The sequence below is a fragment of the Haemorhous mexicanus genome, chromosome 5 (genome assembly GCF_027477595.1).
Source record: "Haemorhous mexicanus isolate bHaeMex1 chromosome 5, bHaeMex1.pri, whole genome shotgun sequence".
Taxonomy (NCBI): domain Eukaryota; kingdom Metazoa; phylum Chordata; class Aves; order Passeriformes; family Fringillidae; genus Haemorhous; species Haemorhous mexicanus.
The window spans coordinates 15,965,321-15,986,759 of NC_082345.1; the positions used below are offsets into that span (position 1 = coordinate 15,965,321).

Consider the following 21,439-nt stretch of genomic DNA (forward strand, 5'->3'; position numbering starts at 1 on the left):
CCATATGTGAGGAGGCAAGGAGGTGCTGAGCACGGAGCAGTGCCACTGATGGTGACAGTAACCAGAGACTCCTCCCTGTCCTGTCTGCAGGACTTCCATTCCCCCTCTGAAACTGCATGTGGCAATTCCACACCTCCCAACCTGCCAGCACCTGCTCTCTGCCCCTGATTCTCCAAGGACACACATCACTACACACACACACATTACCTCTGCTGGCTTCTGCGCACAGTCTCTGTCCTGTTTGGGAAAGATTAAGGCATTTTAAAAGTCAGGGTTTATAGCCAGTATTCAATTCATTATGATTACCCCCAGTTAAGTTCTGACAGAAATACCCTTCCCTGACTGTTCCTTTTCCCCAAAATAAATCTCTTCAGAGCTGTATTTAACACAGATTAAGCCTTGCTTGCTTTGAGGTCAGTGAGCTGACATGGAAATAGAGTTGCTTTGGTTCACTTTGTGAAGGATTAGCTGTGCACATGATTAGTGACACACAGAATATTAAGGCACTCACAGGCAGAGCTGCCTGAGGGGACCCAGAGCAGGAACCAGACAGGGTAGAAGCCAAGTAGATAAAACATCCACAGCCTCTACTCCTGTCTGTCCAAACAAACAAAAAACCAAAGACCCCCAACCCACGAACTCCAGCTCTTATCAGATTCTGGTGACATTTTCAGTCCTGTCAGCCTCTCCCCTACACTGCAAGGCACAGGAGGTATCAGGGAATTCAGGAGCTTCCTGGAGTTCAGGCTGTCACTAAAGAGTACCGGAATTGCACTGATTTGATGGCATTGCTAGAGATTAGCTGCTTCTGGTCACTTCCACAGAAACCTAAAGTGAAGCTATCCCCAGACATCCAACAGCTCAGTACTTTGTTTCTGACTACCTAAAACATACAGTCAACCCAGACTGTATTTTAGAGTGCATTAAATACATGGCCTGCCAAAACTATTCACCTTAAACACAGGTAGGAAGTGGTGCAGGGAGTTTTTTTTTCTTGTCTTAAATTAGAAAGGCATATCCAGTAAAAAAATCCCACCTCATTCTCTGGGCAAAAATACAGCAGGAGAATCTCAGGTAAAAGCCTCATACAAATAGGAAAAAAAAAATCACCTGTGTTTTCAAGGACAGCTTTTCTTCTTTAATAGAATATGGAAGATGTCACATGTGTGTGACCACTGCCAACACATGGTACAAGGAGCCCTGTTCTGACTCAAAATTTCTCAGAAGGCAACACAACACCCACAGGATCAAAACAGAGATGTCACACCTATGTGCAAGGAGATGGGAGGAAGTAAGGGACCAAACCTACCACTTCAGACGCCTCTTTCCTCAAACTGCTCAGACTGCTGGACTTCTGCAGTGTGGAAATTCTGAAACAATAACATAAAAACCAAGCTCAGTTATTAGAATTAAACTTGGTAAGATAAAGACACTCAAAGGAGTCATCTTTAAAGACAGCATTATAATACATGATGAGATATACTAAACCAAATGATATTTTGAATTAAGATGCAGTAATCAGTGCAGTAAATTCAGTAATCAGAGCCCATGCAATTTAATGAGATACTGTAAGAACTTCCACACTGGAATAACTGCTGCTTTAGGGAATATGGATATGTGGCAGTAATGAAAATTATTTTCTCATTGTAGTCAGCTGATCACCTTTCCCCCACTACCAAAAGAAAAAAGCAAATCATGTGTGCATGCACTGTGGAAAACTATACATTTCGAAGTATATTGACAGTCTACCACCAAATTAAAGATGCTTCACAGTGTAACAGGAAGTACCATGTGCCCAGATAAAGCACTGGAAAATAATGATCATGAAAGCATGGGACATAAGCAGAAATCTACCATCACCAAATGTCATCTTGGCTAAAATTAAGAGACCTATTTACATATGTATGTAAAATAAGGGGGATGCTTTGTAGGGGTTCAAGCTGACCATCACATTTAAATATGTCCCCTGGACATATTTGATTATTGTGATTATTGCACTTACACTGGACTATCACACAGATGAGTTTCAGGGGAGGAACCTGTTGATCTTCCTTCACTGTAAAGCAAAAAAGATATAAAAAAGGCTGAGACAGAAATCCTATGATCTCAGCCTGCTTTATTCTGTTTTCACTTCAGCTCTCATGGTACCAACACACGGCAATTTTCCCTGCTATGGTCACAAGTCTTGTAAAAGATAAAGGACAAAGGTGAGCTCAAGAGCCTCAGGAAAGACAACCCTCACTGTAAGATGGTGACAATACTGATCTATTCAGCTTCAATAAATGCAGACGTTCCAGCAGGGTCTGCAGAGCACAAGGAGTGGAGGTCACCATCTCCTGGCCACCATCCACAGTAGCGGGCACTTTGCTGCAGTTTAGTGCTTGCTTTGGATTTTGCCAAGAGGAGATACAGGTGAAATCCCTGCTGGTGATGGCTAGAGCTGCATGAGGAACATGCACAGCACAAACTGAGCAAAGCTGGGCTTCTGGATAGGATACTTTGCTCAACAGGAACTGGAAAAATCACACATCAAATTGAGCTTGCACTGATGATTCACATTGAGGTTGACGATTGTTTCAAGTCAACAACATCTCCTTGCCTCTGGATTGTTAGTGTTTGATACTTCTTAAGATAAAGCCAGGGATTTGGACCCAGAAGAAAAAAACCCAAGCAGTCTTTGTTGAGCTGTGAGTGCTTTTCTGTACTCCCCGCAGTGCCAGTGCAGGTCTGCAGGGATTGGGTTTCCTCCCAGGACAAGTAGGGTGCAGGATTAGAAATGCTGATGAAAGGTGACAGCCACTCCTCACCCAGCAGCTGCCACTGGTTCCAAGCATGGGGATCCCTGGGTGCCACAGCTCAGCCACAGCCCCAGGCTGCAGCCACACATCCTTTGGGTTTCCTCCCCTCCTCAGGTTAGAGCTGGAAGCCCTTTTGTTCTGGCAGTGCCGTACAATCCTCTTTAGCAGCTGTGGAAAATGTCTGAGCACAAATCACCAGGGCTGGCAGAGCCAGCCAGACTTCCATGATGCAAACATAGACAAAAATAATGATTCTGTGGCCTTCATACATGAGATCAGCTTCCCTCTCCTTCTGTTCATTCCTTGTGAAGCAGCTGGTATAGACCATGAGTGCTGCTACAGCAGCAACTAAACCAGCCCTTGCTTACTCAGGATTTAATCAAGGCACTTCAGGAACATTAGTTTAGTTTGCTGCAGCTAGCCCAGGCACTCCTGGCTGTGTTTACCTGGCTAATTCAGTGATTGACAGATTATTGCTCTCCTTAAATGTCATAGAATATTGGATTTACAATTGAAAAATACATGGAACCCATAATACCTCATTTCACTTGTAGGATCTGGCCTAGGGTGTGTTTTCAGTCTCTCTGCAACAGCTTCTGAGCTCTTGGATGCTGATGAAAAGGAAGGGATTGAAATCTGTAAAATGCTTGTGTGGATCTGTAAGGAATTCTGAAAAGAAGGAAGAATATGTGTTACAATCTTCTGAGCTGAAATTAGGCAATCATAAAAGAGTAACAGATAAACCATGAAGAAAAGGATCTGAAAAAAGGTTTCAGAAAATAAATCACTTTTTTCAGAAAAAAGTGATTTTTTCCTTATTCTAACAGAATTATTTACTCCTTGAAAGATGGCACTGCAGATAAAACATGAATCATTGCACAGCTAAGCTACAACATAGACAAAAATCTCACAAGTCTCCCAAGGCTGCCTGCTAAATCTGTCTCTACCAAAGACATCATGAAGGGCAGTCCACTTTTCAGGTTTAATCCTGTCCTCAGACACTCAGAGAAAAAAGCTGCTAAACATTTAATTTAATTTAATTACATTTTCTTCATAGTGTGTTCTTGCTGTTTAAGTAGTGAAGACCCTGTTCTGACTCAGAGTTTAGAGAAGAGATCTATAGTTTTTGTACTGGAAAATCTGACTGTAAAAATCAGAGACTGAACCACAACCTATGTATCATTTAACTTGAGTGGATGCAATTATGATTGCATCCTCTTAAATATGACAATATATATTTAATAAGTCCCAACATATTTACTTCAGGTTTGTACCAAAGTATATGTAGCTCCTAAAACAGCTACATTTGATAACAAAAATAATTTCTAAGACTAATAGGAAAAGTAATTTAGATCTGTTCTCATGATAAATACACCTATTTCTGTCTCCTGATCCCATTTGAGGATTAAGAAAAATAAGTTTAATTGAAATTCCTCAGCAGCTTTCACAAGAAAACTACTTTCCCCAAAAGGATATGAGACATTACAAAAAACTGTGAAATCCAGAAAAAAATCTTTTCAGAAATTTGAGTTTTGTCATCTGCAATATGAATCCAGCACAAGCAGTGTTTTCAAGGAATGATGGTACAAAATAAAGCAAAAAAAAAACCAAAACCAACCTACCTCTTCATGAATGTTCATGTTGAACTCATCATGGATTGGAGATGCTGTTACTGGGGTTGGGGATGGGCTCTTCTCTGGGTCGGTCAGACTTGGTGTGTCCAATAAACCCGTGGATACAGACCCTGAATTCAAGTCTTCACTTTCAGTTTCCCTGCCTGAAGGGAGAGAACATGGAAACTTGTTGGTTTTACAGCCCTTGCTCCCACACAAGCTGCGGCCAGTGTGCTCATTAATGGGCCAAAACTGGAAGGATTTGATTGCTGGGGTTTTTAGGTTTTAGAAAGTGAACCACAGCCAAGTGTCACTTCCCAATTCAACCATCACAACACAGCAGGGTTGGAACAGAGGGAGGTCAAAAAGCCCAGCAAACACCCTCAGGGCATTTAGTGCCATCAGTTTCAACAAGCTGAATAAATTGAAGGACTTCTTTCCTGTCTGTTTTGGAATTTTGTTCGAAATACTTTGTTTGCCTTATTTACTAAGGAAAAATGCAGCCCACTGCTCAGAGTCCATCACCAGCCTGGAAGAGACCACATCAGGTCTGCAGCCTGCCACAAACACAGTATGTCTCATTTAGGTAGTGCTGAAGCCCATATCAGTGTTGGCATCCTCTGCTCCTTCCACGCTGGATGCTCCTAAACTGCCTCAGTGCTAGCAAAAGGCTTGGACTGGTTGTGAAAGACAACCAGTACTTTCTAAAAGGTGAGCAGAAATCTAGTGTTTGTTGCCAAAGACTTGAGGCAAGCACAAACCAAAGGCTGTTGACAGCAAAAACCGCTCTTGCCCATTTGTTACTGCCTGAAATCTCTGTCCATGCTCCATGAAGTGACCATGGAGCAGAGTTCCCAGAGAGTCAAGGTCTGTTCTAACACCCTTCTGTGCCTGAAGGCACAGCACTGCCAGAAAGGGCAATACTTATTTAAAAATTGCTCCCCCTCCAACACTCAGCATGGTGTGAACCCAACACAACAAAAACACATATTTTGCTTCCTCACCCTTCTTGGGCTGTTGACAAACTTCACTATCTGAAGGGGTCTGGAAACCCCTACCAGTCTTAGAATATATGGAATGTTGTGATACAGATATAGCTTCTGCTTCAGTCACATGGTTAAGCTCACCACCACAACACACCTGGAGCTTAAATGACAGTAGAGTTGCCTTTTTTGTTTGTGTGTTTGATTGTTAGTTTTTTGGTTGTACAATACCTTTTTTACCTTGAGCCAGTATCACCATGTCTTGGACTTTCTTGTACCTATTCAGAGATTGCCGAAGCTCTTCTATCTTCCGATCCTAAAATAAAAGGAAGTTGTGACTGTGCTTCCTCCCCCAGAAATAAGAAGTACAAATACTAGATCCTTTTGTTTAACTGGCTGTGAGACTAAAAGAAATGGGAAGTGTGGATGGGACAGGACTCAGAATGCTGAGAGGCTTTGAAATATCAAAAGTTGTATTTAGCAAAAACTATCATCTGGTTAATCACCAGAACTGTCCCAGCCTTGAAAGTGGATTTCAGCTCCCTTATTAAGTCAAAGGTAGAGCATAATAAATTTGCCATGTACAAAGGATTTAGAGCTTTGGTGATCAAAAGGAAACATCCTACAAAATGCACATGCATATGAAAGCATAAAAACCATGTATGAAAATAATTCATACTTCACAGAAAAGCCCTTTTGGAAATGCAGCCTGTGATCTGGCACTTGTATGGAGATCTTTACATTTGCAGAACACAGTGTAAATTAACCACAGTGAACTCAACAGTGTAAGGACTCTGAACAGATCTTGTGCACATGCACAGAGCTCATAAATGCTCATAGCCCCTGAAAGGCACTGCAGCGCTTCTGATTGTAGAAAATCATCGACTTGTACAAATCTGATCTTTATGATTGCAGAAAATCATGGATGCTTATAAATCTGGTTTTTAGTTGAACTGTGAAAAGCTCACACGTGAAGGTTTTCTTAGAGATTTAAATCAACGTGATGAATGATTACTGAAAAAATAATGACTTGGCTACCTTCTCTTCATTTGCTGCCATTAGAGATTCTACCGCCTTCTTCATTTTCTGTACCTCTATATCTAAAAACACAATACAGTTCTCAAAGTCAATTTAAATAAGACAGTGTAAGGAAGAAAGAAAAACAAAAAATCTAGAAGCAACTCAGTAATATCTGAAAGTAGACTGACATAGTCACAGACAAAACATAAGCAACTTAAATTCTTTTTTACATGCAAACACAAAGAAGGAAGGTATTTTTCTTCAAAACCTCTGCTCTGACATTTTTATCAAGGAAATCATGAAATCCAGGAAATTTCCTTCCTCCCCCCACCCCTCTCCAAGCCTTACAAGAATGGAAAACTCAAGAGTAAAACTACTGCTTGATTTTCACTATTTCCATCTTTAAAATTACCAAATACCTGCAAAACAAGAAGTTCAAAATAAACAATATCCAACATTTGGAATGCAATAAAACACATCCTCAATACAACAGTCAATGACCACCCCAAACAGCATCTCTCAAATCCACTCAACAAAGGCAGGGGATGAATGGATGTGATGAAGGAAGCATCATGCAGTGATGCTCAGCCCTAATCCAGCATGGATGGAGCAATGAGGAGGGCACAGTGGAATGACACAAGTGTTTGTGATGAGCAGGCATGCTGGAATATTACATGGCAGCTCAGGCCTGGGAAAGGTTCCTAATGCAGACAACAGAGCTTCATCTATAATCCTTATTTACCAAGAAATATAAATACATGGGAACATGTATGTTCTGGAGGTGTTCTGGGCTAGGAATTCAAAAAGAATGGAAACAATCTCCATTTTTTCCTAAAGACAACCTTGCATGAATGAGATAAAAGTAAAATTTCACTACAAATGTAGGCAGGTAGCCAAATTCACAGGCAAAAAAGCCCTGTTTCAACTTCCTAAAAATTCATGGAAAGCAAACAGAGCAGGAAAAACATTCTCCTCCTTAATGAAATACAAGAAGAAAAGAGGCAGCCTGGCTGGCTTTCTAGATGAAAGACATTTAGACGCATCGGGCTAAACCAGCACCTGATCCAGTTCCAGTGACTTTCCCTCAGCTATGCTGGGTGAAAATCTGGTCTGCTGGATTGCAACTGCATCTCACTGAGAGGCAATTGCTTTGTGAGCCTTCCTGAGACCTAATCTTCCTTTATCTGTACGATTTTCTTCAGAAAACTTTGTGTTTCAAGTGTGATGCACTCACCCTTGTTCTCCAGTTTTACTGTAAGTGTAACTAAGGGTTATAGATGATGCAACCTAACAACATTTGCTAAAGCAGTTTTGCAAACACATGCAGAAAGCTATTCTGGAAAGCACTTCTGGAATGCAAATGCTCATGGAAAGACACCAGGAACCTTACTTTTATCTTTGAGCTTCTTTTTACAATTTTCATCTGTGCAAGGAAAACCCATTGGATTGGAAATTAGCATGAAGGTTATGACATGAAATAACTTTTAAGACATTATTGATACTTTATGAGTCAACTCTTCCCCATTCAGCTAATGAGGCAGATAATTTGTTATCTGGAAACAACACTTCTCAATATCAGTCCAAGGCAGATAAAACATGTTTCATCACAGCAAGAGATATTCTGCTGAGCTACACTGAAAACCATAAAGCTGAGGACCAGAGGGTAATGAGAGTTCAAGTAGTTCCCCAGGGAAAAAAAGCCCTATATAAGTAGTCATGAATGCAATGAAGTCAGACCCTGCTCACATTTAAATGTTCTTTTAAAAAAATGAAATCACAGTTCATTGTGATCACTTTTAGTGATCTTAGGCAGTGGTTTTGAAAACATCATTTCATGAATTAAAATGTGACAATCTACACACAACATATTCCTCCTCAGTTCAGGGGAGGAGACTAATCTCTTGTGCATTTCTTTTTCTAAAAAACATACTTTAAAAGCACAATTTTAAAGTCAGCAACAACTATCAGTAAGATATATTTAGAATTGAAATTGCATCAGGTCAAAAAAGTCTGTGGAAAATTGCTGTGATGTTTTAATTAAAAATTTCTGGTTTTAAATAAGTCCTCAATCTAAGATTCCCATAAATAAATACTAATAGTTTCTTCTTTACAAGTCAATAAAAGAATTAGCCAGAATGTAAATTTTTTGTGCTTATTCAAGCCTAATTAAGGTTTAGACTTAATGAGCACACAAATCCAGAATCAATCCTTGATTTCACCTACTTACAGGTAGGTCCACATCATACCTTGGTCTGCAGTATGGCTTTTCCCCTTCCTTACCAGGAAGTCTCCTTTTCAACACAAGGTTTTTGGAGCATTTGTAGAAATTAGTTTAAAAATTTCGCAGCCAGTATAAACTGTATATTTTGAGGCCCCATGCAAGCCATGTAAGGAGCTAATTAGGGATTTTTTTGGTCTTGTTTAAATTTGACCAAGACCTTGCTGTGACAAAGTTTAGCACTTGCATCATCAACACCCTCTAAATATGTGTCAAGAGGTAAACATCAAGACAAAGTTCAGGAAAATTCAGGCTTTTATCACTTATTTCCTGTACAAAGAAACATGACCTCAGATGAAGTGACTGAGGAGGACACGGTGACAGAATCTCCCTTTTTCTTACCTCTGTCCACTATTTCAATCCCTTCTCCTTTCAGCTTGGAAACCAGTTTTTCATGCAACCTCTTCACCTCGGCTTCCTTCTGCTCCAGTTTGTCTTTCAGAGCTGACAGCTCATCCTGTAAAGACACAGAGCCACTCAGTGGCAGCTTCCACAGGCAGCTGAGCTGTTTCCACAATCCCCTCCTAAGAAGCACAATGGACAGGTCCTCAGCTGGTGGAAGTGACTGAGGGCCCCTGACATTTAACACTGCCTGAGGGTGCACCAAAGTGACTCTGAACATCCCAACAGACTTCTGAGCCCACAACAGAGCAAAACCAGGGGGTCTGTGGTCTGAAATTGCTGGTCTTGTGTGTAATTGGAAAAAAACTTCACATCAAAATTTAAAGATGAAAGAGCAAAAGGGGGGAAAAAACCAAACAGTCTTTTTATTTGTTGAACCTTGCAAAGATAGAAAAAAATGCAGGTGAAAAGGCTGAATGCTAACATTTCCATACATTTTTTGGTATTTATGGGGCATGCTGCATGTTCAAAGTTGAACAATTCCAAAATTGTGCTTATACCAGGCTAAGGACAGTTTCAGAAATCACCAGTGCTTCTATGGAAAAAAAAATCAATCACAACACCAGCAAGCACATGGACACATACTGGAAAGCAGTTCAGACAAAAAATTGGTGGTACCTCTGCCACAGTCTGGGTTTGCTGATCAAGTATGAGGAAAGAACGCTTGGAGCTGAGATGCTTGGGAATAAGACAGATGGTGTTTGGGGGAGTTGGGGTGTATTAGAAAAATGCTGTCAAGTTTTAACTTAGATCTAACCATCTGCACTAGCAAGTGACTGGCACAGATCCATGCATTTAACTTTTTAAAATTTGAGTAATGTGTTTCTTTGATGTCCGAAGATATCTTGTGCAACAATATCATCAAGACAGAACCCTCACTGCAACTGTACCCAACAGTGAAAACTTAATTTGTTCAGTTTGGAAACAAAGCAAAACAAGGCAAGACTCATCATTTTGGCACTTACAGCTTCTAAATGACATTTCAAATCCTTCATGGAATAAACCAAACTAGGGATGTCTGCAACCCAAACTATGGCCCAGCTACAGTATTTCCTGAAATTGATTCCTGTTTGCTCTAAAGCATCATTAAAAAAAATAGATCAATCTTAAAATTGTCAAGAAATCAAAGTTTTTTCCACAACAGTGGCTGGGGAATAACTACAATTCTCCAGTGCTCCAAGTTGGCACAGATTATGATGGGATTTCTGCCAGTGTAGGATCCATGCTACTCCAAAACAAGATAATTTCTTGGTCACTTGAGAAGCTGCTGTTATACCCACAGGCAACTAGAGCTGCATGTGGTTGTCAATGTGCATTTCTTTTCCTGAATTAGAAGTATGATATGCAAATTTACATGTGGGAGAGGGGACAATATAAAAGAATCACTATTTCCCAGATAGTTTTCATGAATAGATTTTCTCTAAAAGGGTGATAAAAAGTTCTGTTTGAATAATGGATGTAAGCTACAGACTAGGCAATCTTCCCTTGGAAGGGGGAGTGATTTTAACCCAAGTCTAATGCCATCATGTGTAACCTATGCAAGGTTCAGAGCAGGAAAATCCTCTCCTCTGCAATATAAAAGCTGTTTATAAGGAATACCTACATAAAGAGCTTTCCACATCTAAGGAGGAAGGGCACACTGCATATCAACACACAGCAATTAATGAAGAACAGAGCATGACAGCACAATGCAGGACAGACCAGTAAAGGGTGGAACATGAAGGATTCAAAAAAGGCCCAGCATTACCCAGAAACTACCACACCTTTAGCATCTGGCTTTTTTGCTCCATCCGCTGCTTTTCATACTGCATCTGACCCACTTTGATTTTCATGCTAGAAAGTTTGGCCATTAAAGACTGGTAACAGAGACAGAGGAGTGAGAGGAAACTAAAGGTAGAAAAGAGACAAGGCTAAATGGCAAAGAGAAGTTAGACACTTAGAGAAACAGGCTCCTAGAAGTACTTAGGTGAATACTTTTGCTTCAGAAGTGGTTTGTTTTTAGCACATTTAGGAGAAAATAAATGCTGTTTTTAACCTGTGGCATACACCTTACATACTGCAACTGGTATTTCTTGACACACATGCGAAACAAAGGTCTAAACACATAATCAGTTTATTGTGAACAGCATGGTATGTTACCCTTCATAAAAAACAATGCTCAAACTGAAAACCCCAGCATGGCTATTTAGGAGTAGCCACTGCTGCTAAGTGAGAACCATAAAACCCCAGGACTTGAGCTGCTCAGGATTTTGCAGGGTGCAGGTAAGGATTAGGGAAAAGAGTGAATTCCTAAAGCCTGATTTACACCTATCCCCGCCTCTTCCCCTCAGCCTCACTTACTTTGGTTGTTTTCAGTTTTTTCTCATACTGGAGTCTTTCATTGTCCATCTCTCCCACCCTCAACCGCAATTCGTTTATTTCCTGGATCAAATCCTGAGTGGAGGGAAAAACACAACCAGAAACAACAAAGAACTTCAGTAAACAAACCAGAAGAATAGCTATGACTGTAACAACAAGAAAAGCAGGCATAAAAGGAACTCAGTACACAAGACCACACCACCCAGATCCAGCACTAAGTCAAGCAACTCAGAGCTTCCTAAATATCCAGGGACCAAGCTTCTCAGTTTCTGTGTTACTGCACTGAATGTAAGAGGGCAGAGGACAAAGGGACATATAAATTGAAGTTGTGTTCCCTGATGCTGAGGGCCAGGAAAGGCCTCCTGCTTCTCTGTTCAGCTGTCTGGAGCCCAGTACTAAGGTTGGACAATGGAAAGCAGTGGCAGACATCCTTCAACAAACAGCAGCCACCACCTCCCTTCTGCAGTTCCTCCTGCCCCAGCCTCACCAGCCATCATTTGCTTTTTCAAAATATGAAGTGATTACACTGTAAAAATCTGTGTTTCCACCACTTAAAAGAACCCTCTCACTGAGGGCTGAACAGAGGAGCCATCACAGGTTTCTACATGCAAAGGCACCTGTGTTTAAGCATCAATGGCACCACTACATCTGGGCTTTGCAAACTCAGCCTGGCTTGGAAGAAACTCAGAGCCATCACAAACTCACATCTGAGCTCTTTAGTAGACCAGCTCGACCTTCTGGCCATCCTGATGGATCCTGCCAGGTTTGGGAGTCAGACCTGAGTGCCCCCAGCCCCCTTGGTCAAACAAACCCTGAGTGTGACTGCTCCGCCAAGCCTCCTCATACTCTAGGTCAGAGAATGGTTTGGGTTGGGAGGGCCCTTAAAGCCCATCCAGTTTGATCCCCTTGCACGATCTCAGCTTGCTCAGAGCTCTGTCCAACATGGCCTGGGACACTTCCAGGCATGGGGCAGCCCCAGATTCTCTGGTCCACCCGTGCCAGGACCTCAGTACCCTCAAATAAGGAATTTTTATGGTCCTTATGTTTGCTTTCCTTCCTACATCTGAGGCAAACCCCATCCATATTAAGCAATGCTGTACATTGAGCTAACAGCTCTAAGCACAATTTCTCAGAGCTAATACTATAATTAATAGAGGTTTATATTTAGAAATTAACAAGCCAGCAGCTGACATTTAGAGGGTATTCTCTAATGACACCTGATAACACCTGCCTTTCAGCCCCACATCACACTTCCTAAGCTTACAAGCCTCTGGTTATTATTTTGTTTTTAATGAACCTGATGCTAAGAGAGCAGCACCTGTATTTCTTCAGAATGATCCAAGTTCCGTTCTCAGAACCAAGAGGAAAGTGAAAATACTGAACATTTTAATGGTTTTAGTAATTACTACCTTTAATCTGTGACTTTCTCATTCAGGTACACCTGAAATTCCTCGACAATTTACTTGTTTGGGGCTTTTCTCTCCTACAGCATGATCCAATGTCTTAAATATGCTGTGTGGAACTCACTGCTGAGGCTATTCTCCACATATTTGTCACCTGAACTACATGACTTTTAAAATACTCAGTGTGACACAGAAAACAGAACAATCTTGCAGCCAGATTGGAGGTGATGGTGGATAAATCACAAAGAATTCCCTGTGAGTGAGCCTCTGGCTGCTGCTTCAAAGGCCCAGTCTGGCTATGGACTCCTTCCCAAATAAACTCTCTTGTGGGGTATTTTCTTACATAAACTCAGCCCAACTCAGACCACCCGTGCTCCTCAAGGAAAATAATGCTGGTGTCTGCTGAGAAAGTGGAAATACTGGAATAAATCAAAGAACAGAACAATTATGAATCTCTATTAAGTACACAATTAGCTTTGAAAAAGCTGGGTGTTTGTGAACATCTAGACAGCAAATCGTAGAGCACAAAGATCTAGTGAGGCATCTGTTTAGACAAAGAATGAGGAATATGAGTAACCAACCAAGCTGGAATGGGAAGTTGCAATGACAGACATAATTAACAAATGGCTAATATGAAGGATTTAATCAGAATGGTAATTCTGTAGGAGACAGTAGCTGCACAAGTTGTCAGACATCAAATTTTTTCTTTTCCCTAAATAAAACCAGAAGCAATATTCACAGTTTCGCTTTCCTAGTCTGGGTATGAATCTTTTTCCATTTCAATCACTCCACATAAATGCCATAACGTGTTTTAGGGTCAAATATTTTAAATATTCATTTTAACATTCAGCTCTTCTAAAATAATTGATAAACAGCAATATAATTAGATCAACACTGAATAAAATACTGCATACTTCTTAATAAGTACTGCCTCCAAAATATCTCTTAGAGATTTTGTAAGGGCTGAGACCCTCCAACTAATTAGACATTCATATTTTCACTGAACCAAGTGAAAACTAAGACATAATATCCCTTCCAGCATTTAAGCCTAAGTGTTTTTACAGCTATAAAGTGTTGAAATAAAGAAGAAACAATATAATAATATATATCACACTAAAGGACATCATTCTGGATTTCAAATGGAGGGAGAAACATTTTAGTAATAGTTCATTAGTTCTGGCACAAATATCCTTGATATAAATCCATATAGTCCCTAATTACAGTAACTACTATTTAAATAAAATTTAGGTTATTTTTATCAAAGGCATTTAGTGTATTTCAAAGTACTTCAAAGAGGAAGGTCTTCATAGAAGATATGCACAGAGATTACAGATTTGCAGTTTGTGGTGTACTCCCCACACTGGAACCATTTTTCTGGGAACCTGTAGCTCCATATCCACCTTCTTGGTATGCTGAGCTGTACTATGAAGTTATGGAGAGATCGCACTTCAGGGGGGAAACAAAGAAAGAGGGAGTCCAGGAGAACTCCACAATATTCAGCAAAAATAAGGGTAGAAATAGAGGAAGCAAATCACTCAAAGCCCAGTCACGTTTGTTAGCAGTTCTGGAAAGCAGAAGAAACCACAGGGTGTTTGCAAATGCAGATACAACAGAACCCAGGTCAGAAATCACCTGCTCCCTGTGGCCATCTGGACCAAACCTTGCCTCCCCACAGCCATTTACTGCTGGTGCCAGCTCGTTGATCCCTCATTTGGGCTGCTTAGAGTAAGTGTCAGCCCACAGAGAGTAATTTGCTGTGTGCTGTAATTCATGAAAGAGCTGAGCTCTGTGTGGGCAGAGTCCCAGGAGAGCTGTGAGAGCAGCCAGCTCTTACACACACCTCCCACCGGTGTAGGAGACCTTCAGTGATTCCCTCCACCCTTCCCCCACCAATTTCTCCAGCAACGCCACACACAGAGCTTGTCTGCACTACAAAATCAGCTGCTTTGAAGGCAGTGCTGTGATCCTGTCACATAACACCTGTTACCAACTAGAGGCAAAGGTAACTGGAAACAACAGGAATCCACCCCAGAGCTTGGCAGCACCCAAGGAGATGTGCTGCACTGCAGGAATGAACATCACTGTCACTACCTAAAGAATCACTTTCAAGCCTGAAAGTGATAGAAGCCGTAAGTTTCCAACCTGTAGCTTTCTTTGGGTCTGCAGGTTACTTCAGACAGGCACAAAGAGCAATCCAAAAGCAAGACTGACTTTTGTTTTTGTGCTTGCAATACAATTAGGAATGGTGCTTTACTGGAAACTGAGCAGTGGGAAAACCACTGGCAGAAGTGCAAAAGGCAATTTTGTGTCCTGTCATGACAATAGGGCTTCTTTCCTTCTAGAAACAAATGACACCTGGAACATCCACAATCATAACAAACAGCTAACATTTCAGCTCATTCATGAATCCAGAACTGGAAATTTTGTTCTGCTTCATAGGCAGGCTCTGAGGTATTTCTGATATGGGCTCCATCATCCTGCCAGGACAGCTTAGCTGGCTCTGAGGTATTTCTGATATGGGCTCCATCATCCTGCCAGGACAGCTTAGCTGATACTCGGAGTTTCCTGGCTTTGCTTTGAGCCTTTCTGGCTTGCAACATGAGCGAGGTTCAGCTACACAGACCTGCAGCACAGAGTGAAATGCCTCAGGAGAGCACTGCCAGGGATGGCAGCTCCACTTGGCTCTGTTCCCCCAGCCTCTGGTCCTGGGCTCCCATAAGGCTGGGGTCTGCAGTCAGGCTTCCCAAGAGCCCCACAGCGAGTCAGCTCACTCTCTGTTAGCAATCCCAAACGTTCTGCTCCTGTGCAGTGTCTCTGCACATGGGTGCTTCTTGTACTTGCCTCAGACATGCCTTACTCAGAAGGTGACAGTTTTATGTGGGGTCAGGAGAGTGCAGTACGTTCATGATTTTATTAAAATCTAGCCTAAATCCACCCCTCCTGAGACCTGACAGCCAGAATCAAAAACTACCTTTGGAAATCTTTCTTTGTAAAACCAGAATTTAAGAAAGAGGACACTTTTTACTTTAAAAGGAACATGTTCTAACCTTAAAGATGAGTTCCCCTTCTTGCCTGACAAAAAAAAAAAAAAAAAAAAAAAAATCCCAGAAAATGTTCAGGTAAGGCGAAGACACAGCTTTCACAGTTTATCCTTTCGGGGTTTACTCACCTCTGTGTCTCTGAATCTGTCTTCATAGTCCAATCTATCCTTCTCTACAGATGTAAGCTTTAATTTCAGAGTGGAAATCTCTGCCATAAGATCCAGCTTCTGTGTTTCAAGGGTTGTTCTGCTTAAAAGCTCCTGATTCAAGATAAAGAGGAAGAGAACGGAATTATTCACCCAAGGGGAAGAAATCAGTAATTTATTTTGACAGCTAAAGGTCTCCTTCATGGGGAAGAGCATCACCCTCATCCTTGCTCTATGTGAAGCCCTGAGACACAGCTATTATCCATCTGACAGATTCCAGGCACCTAGGATGCATCTGGGATCACAGGGGCACTATCATGGGCTGGCTGCCAGGACAAGAAAAAAGCCTGTCTGTTATCACAGTTGCTCTGGGCAGCAAAGAGCTGTGAGGGGAATCCACCCATCCTTCCAGAGGCTTTAATCTAAGCCTCTTGGAAGTTCAGTGGGGAAGGACTCAAAGGAGGGCAGAACTGGATTCCAGCAGCACAAAGCAGCACTGACATTACTAAGTGCAAAGACTTTAGAGCCAGTATGATAGAAAATGATCCCTTAGTTAAGAGACATCAAGGGCTGCAACACCTTGAAGGGCACTGCTCTCACCAAAGTTTGTTAAGACAGAGGGAAGACAAGACAGCAAGACAGACATGGAGCTGTGAAATACCTGTTGCAGCATCTCCTCTGTGGCATTCAGCTTCTCCCTGTGCTCCTCCAGGCAGAACTCCAGATCCCGGATCTTCTCTCCTTGGGCCTCCACCTGGTCTGTAAGCACACTTACCTGGACAGCAGGAAAAAAAGGATGCATGTTTAACACCTTGCACCTGTGCCATACTGCAGGTGAGCAACACTGCTGGTTATGCCAAAGATTAACTGGGACTGCGCAGAGAGGAAGAGGAGGAGAAGGAGGAGAGCTCTGAAGGGGACATGCCACTTGGCAAAGAAAACAGGAGAGGAGGGAAGGCTCTCCCCTTACACTTACTAGAATTGCAGCCAAAGTTCTGGCAGACACATTGCAATTCTGCAACTCCCCTCCTCACTGGATGTTTTCACAATGGGTGGCTGCTGCATTTTACTGCCAATAATTATGCCTTTGCTGTGACAATACATTAACTCAACCCATTAGCTCCTACCTTAACCACCACATAAACCTCGCTGCTTATAACTTATTCTCCTTCCCAAGTGATTGCACACAGTGTAACATAACAAGCACTTTCCCCTTTTCAGAACAGTAAAAGCAAAGAAGGTTAAAACAGACAGCCAGAGGCTGGATAAGACCAAGACAACATTTTTAAGACAGCAGACAGATTCTCATTTTGCCTTTTCTGAATGATTTTTTTCATTTTCAACAGGCACTTCCTGCAGTACTGCTGGGAAGGAGGGTGAGCTCAGTGCTGTCACAGCCCCTAGGCACGGTCCACATCAGGGGATGCCACCTATGCAGTCCAAGGGGTGCCAGGTACTCCTGGCTCCAACAGCAAGACAGCAGGAGCACCAAGGAGCTGCTTGTCTCCTTCTGCTGGCTAGCCAGTCCTGCAGCTTTTGTTACCTTTCCTAAGAACAGGACAATGTCTCCTGATGCAGACACCATGTGAATGGCCCTGGGAAATGGTGATCTTAAGGATATACATGGATGTAAGTAGGCAGCTGCTCTGCAGACCTGCTCCGCTAACCAAATTCAAAGAGAACAGACACACAGACAGAAAGACCTTTAGATTTTTCCTGCAATCTGAATTCACACCTTTCTCTAATCTGGGTTAATTCTCACATCCCAGCAAGTCTTCTGAACACTAAGACATCACTACTCCAAATAAATTCTCAGAGGTTTTATCACATACTTTTAGACAATCTAGTGAATGCAAGAGCAGAAAAAAATTATTTGGGTGACAACTCACTTGCAGAACAAGAGATTCCTTATCATTTTCCAGACGAGCCAGTCTTTCTTGATAAACATCTCCATTCCCAGATATGTGTCCATTAGTCTGGAAAAGACAACAAATACTGTATACTCAGCTATTGTGGCACAGTATCATCCAACCTTATTGAAACACTTAAGGAGAGCATTTTTAGTCTGCACAGTTTAAGAACATGTTTGAAATACTCTCCAGCCCCCTAAGAGTTACAAATCAAATCAACTGTCAACAAAGGTCACATGACCACCATTCAGGAGAGAATTCTTCAGGGGCTTAAAGATGAGAAAGGAAGAACTTTTTGGTGACCCAGATCTGCAAAATTCACTTACTGTGCATTTAGCATTTTGCTAACAAAACTTGGACTCATTGCTACACAATGCTAAGCCATACTTGCAAAGAGACAAATACCCTGAGACATTCAGCAAGTGAAAAAAACCAAACATACAATCTACAAAATGTGTATTATGCTTCTTGCAACTCATACACACAGTCAGAGACATCCTTTTACATCAGACACATTCTACTGGGTATGGGCTCTAAACAAATCTCTTTGTAAAGCTGCCTGAGGCTAGAGGGAAACAAGAATACATGTTAATGCTATCAGAGAGTTCAGAGGAATCAGCAATTTTCTTCATAATAACTTCAACGCTCTTGAGCAGTGGGAAGGATTTTGTTCTATCCATATTCAAAGCTGTCTCAAAGCACTTCATGATCCAAGCCACAATCAGATCTTGGCTCAGAAAAGGAAGCCTTCTTCCCATCATGGCATAAATCCCTTTAAGGAGTCTCAGAAGCTGCTCTGAAATCCAGGGCACTCAGCAGAGACACCCAACAATTTTGAGGGGCCCTGATTGCCTCCTGAATGTGCGATGAAAAGAAATTGTGTGACTGATCCTTGTGCTCCCATGAGCCTGCAGCACAACCCTGCCTTGAGAGGCCACCACCACTCAGGAGCTCCAAGCCTCCAGCTCCTGCTTTGAATCTCCCCTGATTACAGATACCTCAGGAAACCTCCTGGCTAAACTCCTTTTCTAAATTACATGTCTGGCCTTGGGTGCTGGTTGAAACTGCCTTGTTTAAGCCTGAAACAATAGAACTCCCTCCAGCATCACTTTAAGATCCAACATAAAGCAAACAGGAGAAGGTAGAAGTGTCTGACCTCACCTCAGTGCTCTCAAGAAATCAGGCTGCATCCTGGCAAGTCTTAAATCACTGAGCAGCACCGAAAGTGTCTCACAAGCATGAAATTTCACTTGGTGACCCTAATGTCTCCCCTGAAATTTGCTCCAGCAGACTAAGAAAGGATGCTCTCTAGAAATTTGTACCAGTACCTCATCACAATGATCTGACTTATGACCCTGTATCTGAATTATTTAGCAGCACAATACTAAGCCACCTGACCACGCAGACACTAAACCCCAGGGCAAAATTCCTCTAAACTTCTGAGTTTGCCACATCTTCCCCCTGACCTCTACCAGAATTTAGCTCATGCCATTCAAGATCCATGAGATCTTCCATTTCATAACACTTCAATTCAGGTGAAAGCATTCAAACTGAAATAAACCTTTTAGCTGTTCAACAAGTAGATTATACTTTGGATTTTGTGACCTGAGTTGTTTGTGAAAACAGAACTGAGGGTTTTGTCTACTTTTGCTGCTCTGCAGCTCCCTTGTCCTTTAAGAGCTCCAGTACAACTCAAGCACTTACTCAGCCTGTATAAGAACAGCACCTGTATTTTGTAATACACAACACATTTATCAGTCCAGTGCATGTGTCTGATGTGAGAAAGTGGTATCCATCCCTCACTACAGGCAGTAGAGCTGCAAAGACACTTTTCCATGCTGCTGGGGCTAACATGGAATTCCTTGCCAAAGGAATTGACTTGACTCCCTGCCTCCCAACCACCACATCAACACCTGAACCACTGACCCTCCTGATAGCTTCAGTCAGCATAACCAGACACAAATGAACTAAAACCAAAGACTGCAGGAAGGGAAGGGAAGTCTTGGTTTCAGAGCACGATTAAAATGTCTGTGAAAACCAACGAGGTGTGAAAGCAGAATGTTAGTCATTGTGCACAGCATCTTGCCAAGACACCTTTGTTGTTAAACTCTGCTCACATTTCTCAGGAAAATTCCACTTGGCTCAGCATGTCAGCTTTGGCTTTAAAGCAGGAGTGTTGGGAGAGGGGGAGCTCAGGCTGCAGCTGCACCCTGCCATCAGAGAGAGGTGATGGGAACCCCAAACAGGACAAGTGAAAAGGCTGTTCTCCCACAAAACAAAAAATAGTGCTAACAGAATCACAGACTCCTTAAGGCTGGAAAATACCTCTGAAATCATGAAGTCCAACCATTAACCCAGCACCACCACCATGTTCACCACTAAACCATGTCCTCAAATACCATATCCACACATTTTTTAAATCCCTCCAGGGAGGGTGACTCCACCATGTCCCCAAACAGCCTGTTCCAATTTTTAATAACTCCTTCAGGAAAGAAATTTTTCATAATATCTGACCTAATCCCACCCTGGCACAACTTGAGGCCATTTCCTCTCATCCTGTCAAACACTTAGGGCAGCTCATCTATTCTTTGGGAGAAACCTTGCAGAGACGTCTTGGTTTTGCAAGCTGTGTGTACTGGGTGCAAAGATCTCTTTTCTGGGTATTGCCAGTAATATTTTCTAAAATCAGCATAAAGCCAGACCTCTTGTAGCACACCAAACCCAAAAAATTCTGTGTACAACACAAGAATTGTTTGCTCTTTGCCTGAAGTGTTGTAACTTCTATATAATACCTATATAATACCTATGACTGACTCTTAATTTGAGGTATGAAAAGGCAAGAAAGCCCCTGACTTTGGTTTCGGTGGAGAAAACGATGATAGTTGGAGAATGGGTGATAGAGAAAGACCATGGCAGCTATTTCTAAGAGCAGCAGCCTGAGCACTGCTTACAGTGGTGCAGAGACTCAGGACCTGCATGCACTGGACACACGACACCTTCCCAGATCTTTGGTCTGGACTGTCCTCAAAGGTAAAAAGTAGATTCCTGGCATGATATTCTTCCCAGAGAGATGTGGAAGGAAGAGGGGAGATGAAACATATGAGAAGAAGAGAGCAATAATGGTAGTGAGCAGGACTGAAGAGAAATGGAGCAGGAATATGCTCAAACGCTGGATTTAGGAAAGTAGTGCATCAGGAGATGGGGTGGAGGGAGCCCCAGTGGGAAGGAATGGGCTGCAGGGAGGTCTAAAAAATGCCAGAAGACCTGGTGTGTGCAAAACCTAGGCGAGCAACACTCAGTGTGTCCCTTGGGAGCATTTCCCCACCAGGGAATCTGCATCCTCCCCTGCGACTGAGCCTGGCGCTCACCCTGCAGAGCAACAGCTCCTCTTTGGGGGGTGGGGGGGGGGGGGGGGGAAGAAAAGAAATAAAACAGTAAGAGAAGCAAAAAAGAAAAGCAAATATTTGATTGAATAGCAACTGCAAGC

General features: G+C 42.2%; 1 protein-coding gene across 19 annotated transcripts in view; it reads right to left on the bottom strand.

Moving 5' to 3' along the window:
* PPFIBP1 (PPFIA binding protein 1) overlaps positions 1-21,439 on the bottom strand; it is a 103,103-nt gene that overhangs the window by 16,215 nt on the left and 65,449 nt on the right. For 6 of the 19 annotated variants that reach the window (XM_059846063.1, XM_059846066.1, XM_059846068.1 and 3 more), the window contains 14 exons: positions 17,932-18,018; positions 16,704-16,817; positions 16,025-16,156; positions 11,435-11,527; positions 10,858-10,950; positions 9,035-9,149; positions 7,805-7,837; positions 6,433-6,494; positions 5,626-5,710; positions 4,421-4,575; positions 3,337-3,467; positions 2,003-2,056; positions 1,310-1,370; positions 208-237 (listed from right to left, as the gene is read on the bottom strand). In XM_059846063.1, the coding sequence (XP_059702046.1) occupies positions 208-237; positions 1,310-1,370; positions 2,003-2,056; positions 3,337-3,467; positions 4,421-4,575; positions 5,626-5,710; positions 6,433-6,494; positions 7,805-7,837; positions 9,035-9,149; positions 10,858-10,950; positions 11,435-11,527; positions 16,025-16,156; positions 16,704-16,817; positions 17,932-18,018 (1,245 nt within the window). The remainder of the gene's footprint in view (positions 1-207; positions 238-1,309; positions 1,371-2,002; positions 2,057-3,336; positions 3,468-4,420; positions 4,576-5,625; positions 5,711-6,432; positions 6,495-7,804; positions 7,838-9,034; positions 9,150-10,857; positions 10,951-11,434; positions 11,528-16,024; positions 16,157-16,703; positions 16,818-17,931; positions 18,019-21,439) is intronic. The other 13 variants (XM_059846078.1, XM_059846081.1, XM_059846073.1 and 10 more) reach the window with 7 other exon arrangements.